Source organism: Ambystoma mexicanum, chromosome 6q, assembly GCF_040938575.1.
Source record: "Ambystoma mexicanum isolate Mex_15411 chromosome 6q, UKY_AmexF1_1, whole genome shotgun sequence".
Taxonomy (NCBI): Eukaryota; Metazoa; Chordata; class Amphibia; order Caudata; family Ambystomatidae; genus Ambystoma; species Ambystoma mexicanum.
The window spans coordinates 83,629,125-83,635,124 of NC_090937.1; the positions used below are offsets into that span (position 1 = coordinate 83,629,125).

At 44.1% G+C, this 6,000-nt stretch overlaps 1 protein-coding gene across 1 annotated transcript in view; it reads left to right on the forward strand.

Annotated features, from left to right (window-relative positions):
• The window catches only part of LOC138515790 (estradiol 17-beta-dehydrogenase 11-like), a 151,393-nt gene extending 148,568 nt beyond the window's left edge, over positions 1-2,825 (forward strand). The window contains exon 7 of the mRNA XM_069630515.1: positions 2,463-2,825. Within this exon, the coding sequence (XP_069486616.1) occupies positions 2,463-2,553 (91 nt within the window). The 3' untranslated portion in view covers positions 2,554-2,825. The remainder of the gene's footprint in view (positions 1-2,462) is intronic.
• Positions 2,826-6,000: the final 3,175 nt, after the last annotated feature.

Below are 6,000 nucleotides of genomic sequence, written 5' to 3' on the forward strand. Positions count from 1 at the left end.
AATACCCATAACATAACATTAATTGCTTTTACTTAAATGGCAAAACAGGGCTGAGCAAAAACTGATAACACTGACGTTTACTGGGAATTATGGTTGAGCTGCACCACTTTAATGTTTGACACACAAGGATTCTACTTATGACGTTTGGGTAAGTGATAGGGTGGAACCTTGGCACAGAGCTCTGAAAATGTATTTCCAGACCTAATGTTAGTACTAAGAGCTGGTTTTGGGACCCAGTGCTATTTCTCATTGCTTGAGACCTTATCTCCTTAATCCTTTTAAGGCCCTCTAGCTCGCGTTGCAGGCCAGTGACCAAAATTGTCAATGGACTTACCTTTGACTGTAGCATGACAATACATTTGCAGATCTGAGCACCCTCTGCAGTGTCTTATCGATCGTGTTAGATGTCACCACGAGGTCACCAGAGGCCTTCAGTGGGGGACCATAGAAGTGTATCTATTTTGTTCTCTTGGTGAGATGTGGGACTCAAGATCACTGACATGCCTGTCTACGCTTTTGCTTTTCTGTCATTTTCCCACCCACATTATCCTCAAACCCATCCTCCCGGAGCGGAGCACATTTGCTAGAACAGACCCTATCATCTGAAATGTCCACAAAAATCCTCAAATATTCCCTCCAATCCTACATTCTGTTTGCACTCTAGAGGTTCCCAGTATCCATTAGATCACCTCTTGGCAGCTTAGAAGGAGAGGCCCTCTGCTTTCCCCTAGATGCACTCAAGGGTTCCCAGCAAAATCGCGCAATGCATGTTCAGTCTAATTTATCTAAATGTTGAGCTATGATCGATCTAGCAGAGTGTTTAATATTGTTTATTGGGTAGAGCAGGTGTGTTGCCTTACAATTCACAAGCGACTAGATACAATCACGGATCCTGATTGCTTCCTTCTACTTTCTCCTCTCCTGACTGCCTGATCTGTCATTTTCGTCCACTTAGCCCGGCTTCCCTCTCAACTGATATGTATGTGGCGTGGTGTAGTGACAGAGTGTCGCAGCATCGGGCAGTGCCTCTCCTTGGTTCTGTGGTGGCAGTCTGTCTGAATGGACTGCCGAGACTACCGCTTGCTGCACATCGCCCCTCTTTGCCCCCCACTGATTTTCTTTATGTTATGACATAGTGACTAAGTGTTGGCGCATCCGACAAAGCTTCTTCTGGGTCCAAGACTGGTAGGCTGTGTGGGTGGACTACCCAGACTGGCACTTTCCTCACCATACCACATTTCAATCCCAACTGATTTCTTTATGTGGCCTGTCACAGTAACAGTTAGAGTGCCAGGCAGAATATCTCCTGGGTCCCAGGGTGGCAGGCTGCATGACTGGACTGCACAGACTTCCACTTTCATCCACTCCACCAAAGAATAGGTAAACAGAAGCCATGCTGAGGCACTCTGATAAGCTTGAAAGAGGGAGATTAAATAAAGGGGGTTATATTCAACAAATTAAAGAGATAATTAATTGTGGTGGGAGCACTTTGAGGGTACAAGCAGAGGCTTAGCAGCAAATACTATAATACACAAACACATTTTACAAAGATTTAAAAAACGCTGGCAAATGTGAGGCAAAAGGTGAAAGTGGTGCCATTGGTAGTTTGAAGATTCTTAACTGGCTTCAGTGGAGGTGGGTTTTAACATTTCCATGAGATGGTTAATCTGACCTTACCACCCCATTTATCCAATGTCTGTGCCTGTCCACTTTTGTTAGCAGACAGCCTTCAAGGCTGTGTATCCGGGGGGTCTTCAATTATTTTTAAAGAAATGAAGACAGCAGGTTTCTGCCTGACCAGTAAGAACACTGATACCCAGAAGTTGGACACTGATGTTTGAAACATGTAAAGCTCTCAGGCAGCCATTCACGGGTAGCAGCAACCGGGAATTCTCTGCCAATCCCTCTTCAAATGCAAGATGCTGTCTTCCAGATATGGAAGAATTGTACATAGACTCGGTGTTACCTGTAGCCAGACCAAAGAATATATGAGAAAGATATAAACTATACCTGCTGGAAAAGGCCGAGCAGGAACACTCAGACTCAGAAAGAAAGTGATTATGTACAATGTATGAACCAATGAGCATTACCGCTATGTACTTGTATTTCCTGTGTGCAAGAAAAAAAAGTTGTTAAAAAAAAAGATGCTGTCTTCCAGAGAGTAATCTGATAAACTTTATGTGTGCTGGTGAATGAGGATGCGATTTGCATTATTTGCTGGGTAGGGCTCTCTTGAGATCAACCATTATTACATAATTTGTTGAGGTTAGTAAAGTGAGACCACCATTTTGGGGCAGTTTGCACAAGAGAAAAACCTCAAATAAAAAACGAAAATGTGTGTTGATCAACCCTAGCCAAATCAGAACAGAGGGTAAGTAGAGCAAACATTTATGTTGTTACAACGTCATGATAAGCATGCTAATGTTTAATGAGAAATCTAATATAGTTTACTCTCTTCACAGCTTGCTACCTGAGCGTGCCTTAAGAGCTCTCAACAAAATGATTGACATCAAATTTGATGCAGCTGTTGGCTGTTATGACAAAGTGAAGTAGAATAAATGATTCTCTCTGGCAATAAGTAGATGCTTGCAATGTACTTGTGGTGGAGCAGACCTTCCGAGTCAATCTACATGGTTGTCCTATGCATTGATATACATGGACTTCAGGGCCTTGAACCCAGTGGAAAATCAGCATATTGCTAAAAATATTTTGTTTACATCTGTCTTAATGCTTACAATTTTCAATAGCACATTTTACAAAACTAGTCATTCCAAATATATGAATTCTGTGAACATGGTCTGTTAATAAATTGTTGTTTTAAAATATTGTTATTGTTCTGGGTTATCTACTTACTACTCTAAATATAGAAATCACAGTGTTGATTCTGGATCCACCCATTTAATTTATTTGCCAGAATGTCACTAAGCCGAGAAGCATCAACACCAGACAGACAGAGATACAGATTAATAAAAGGCTAGCTACAACGTTGGGTCAAAAATGAATGCATGTCTTTCAACTACATCCCAGATCCCTGCAGACATTCCTTAAGTGATACATATGGGAATCAACAGAGTTGTCTCTCCTTAGAACACAAAAGGGCCATTTGGATAAAATATAACTCATTAGGATGTCCTTGCTTTGGGGTTCAAACAACAAAGTCTCTGCGTTATGCAGTCCTCAATCTGGGGAACACTTCCCGGGATATGTTCTCAATCAGTTGGATCGGTATCAGGTAATATAATGCCCACCAATAATATCACCATATATATAGTTGTCGGGAAACGGCCTAGGTGATATTATTGATGTGGTTAATGTTAGGGCTAAATGGGAGCGGGGGAGGCAGGGGTGTCCCCCGCTCCCTTTAAAAGATATAGGGGTTGAAGGGTTGTCCCCGCAGGTTCCATGGGGTAATATCGCCGCAAAAAAGGTGCCATTCTTGTATGACAATATTTTTGCTGCAATATTAACACATGGAACCGTTGGTTCTTTGTTCTGTATATTCAAGGCCTCTGCTTCGCATCTTCAACTCCTAGAAAGTTCACTCACCTGGGTTTTGGGCCCACATGCACTTGCCTGCTAGGTCTGGAAAACAACAAACGTTACAGCTGGTGGTGGAATACCAGATAACCCTCTAAGCTTCAAACAAGTGACTTGCTTCTTGAGATTCTTTACATGTTGGGTTTGGGTTCTATAACTCTCTGTCTTATGATCCTGCTTCTAGCTGCCATCATTCCATCCTCGCCTACCTTCTCGATGAATCACAGGAGTCTTCTGGACAAGGGGAACTTCCCTGCACCTCCTTTTCTCCCCTGTCCTTTCTCTCTCACTTCCAACGCCTTGATGTTTTGCCAGGTGGGTTCACAACCAAACATCTTCCACTCATACCCCTCTGTCTCAGGGTGTGCCTACCTCTCTCTCTCTCTCTCTCTCTCTCTCTCTCTCTCTCTCAGGATTAGACTGACTTGTGTCTACCACAATACCCGTTTCACTCTCCCACTTCTCACCTGATGTTTCTGTGCTGGTTTCTGATGATGTCTCATCTGGCTTCTCTCTCCAGGTGCTCAAGTTCCTCTTCTTCTTTACTGTCTTGCCCTTTTGTTTGAAGAGAAAAGGCCGGGCTCCTCTGGAGGCCACTTTGCCAGTTAGGTGATAAGCCCGGCAGCGGGACTCTGGGGAGCCTGCCCCAAACCAGGGAAAAGCCTCATCAGAAAAACCCTGGGTAGTTGATGAGGCTTGGAGTAGTCCGTTCATAGGTATTCGCAATACTTCTTGGAATACACTTGGTTGTTGAATACGTATTCACAATCCTTCTTGGAATACGTGAGAAGTTTTGAGTAGTTTTCTCAGATAGTTCTTTGGGAAAAAAGCAAATAATCCACTTGAGGGAACTACAATACCCAGAATGCACCTGGGTCAGCCTTAGAATCCTTAGACCAGATGTCCGTGAGTAAATCCTCAGACTGGAATGCGGCACAGGACCACAAGTCTATAACTCAGTCAGCCTGCATGAATATAGACAGCTGGGAGCAGGCGTGAGTGAGCCGGGCTGCTTTGTGCCGCGAGAGACACGAGAAGTGGACGCCGAGCGCTTGGAGGGCAGCGCAGCGGCAACCAAGAAAAAACAAACATAAAAGAAAAAAAACAACACAGCGAGGGGTGCGTGTTTAGAACAGAAGCACAACAAAGGAAAATTCTGCTGTGAGCATGGAAGAAAGGTCAAGGGAGAGCAGTACAGGAGTAAACACAGGGCGGGAGCTACAACTAGCAGGATACAAAAGTAAGCAGTTGCAACGCAACGGTTGCAACACCTGATGGCTAATCATAGCCTCTGTTAACAACAAGGACTAGACCGCCAATTCTGGGTGGATGAGTAAGTGCACATCATTCCTTCTTCCATTTCTTCCACCTTTCCCCACAGACTCCACGGGCGTTTCATAACACTTTCATTTCCCCATGTCTTCTCATCCAACCTCCTCTCTGGTAGTCATCTCCCCCTCCTCAACTCCTCTACTTATACCCTCCTTAGTACACTTCTCTAACTCCAGCTGATTTTGTCTCCTACCTTCTCTCTCTTACTCATAAAATCCTCTCCCAATCTCCCCCTTGTGATACACTTCTCTGCTTCCACCTGGTTGTATATTCCAACATCCTCCGGGTCACACTCCTTTCCCCCTCTATTGATGCTTCTTCCTGCCATCTTCTGAATACACTCCCCTTCTCTTTTATCACCCCCAACCTCCTCCTCAATACATTCCTCCCCTTCTCCCTTGATGTCACCCCTACCAACCTTCTAAGTATACAGCTCCTCCTCTACCTTGATGTCAGCTCCAACCTATCCTATACACTATCTTCCTACCTCTCTTCCTTTAGATCTGTCTCCATCCACCTCATTACTTCTGATGTTCCTTATCACCACCTGCTTATTAATTTCCAGCTTCAACCACCTCTCATCCTTACTACTAGTCCTTTTGCTCCTGCTCCATCTCGATCGCTTTCCACTGTAACCTCCCAATCTCTCAGAAGGTCATGCTATGCCTTCAATAACCCACACTATGGTCCAAATCCTAGCAGCTTACATAGCGGGTTGGTCCTGACCCGAGGAACAGCACTGGCTTGAATGCGTTCATGTGTTTACCTGGATTGTTCTTGGCAGCAGACTGGTTAGTCTATTTTTCTGCCCTATTTCCAGCTGGTTCATCTCTACATGGAGCTGTGTTACGAACCTTCATTAATACTGACCGCCATTTTGAAATCATAGGCTGTAGATGCTGGAGCGGGGGTGCTGCCATGTAGCTTTGTGTCCTGTGGTCAAGCACTGCATTGTTAACTTGAGTATGACAGCCATTGGAATGAAGGGTTTGATATTCACTTTGTCACAAGATATGCCTGGATCTATCAAAGCACCACCAAGCAGTCTTTTATTAAACATTTATTGTCAGAGGTTGCAGAAATTGGACTAGGGTAATCCGTTATTTCCTTTCTGAAGCAAAATATCAACAG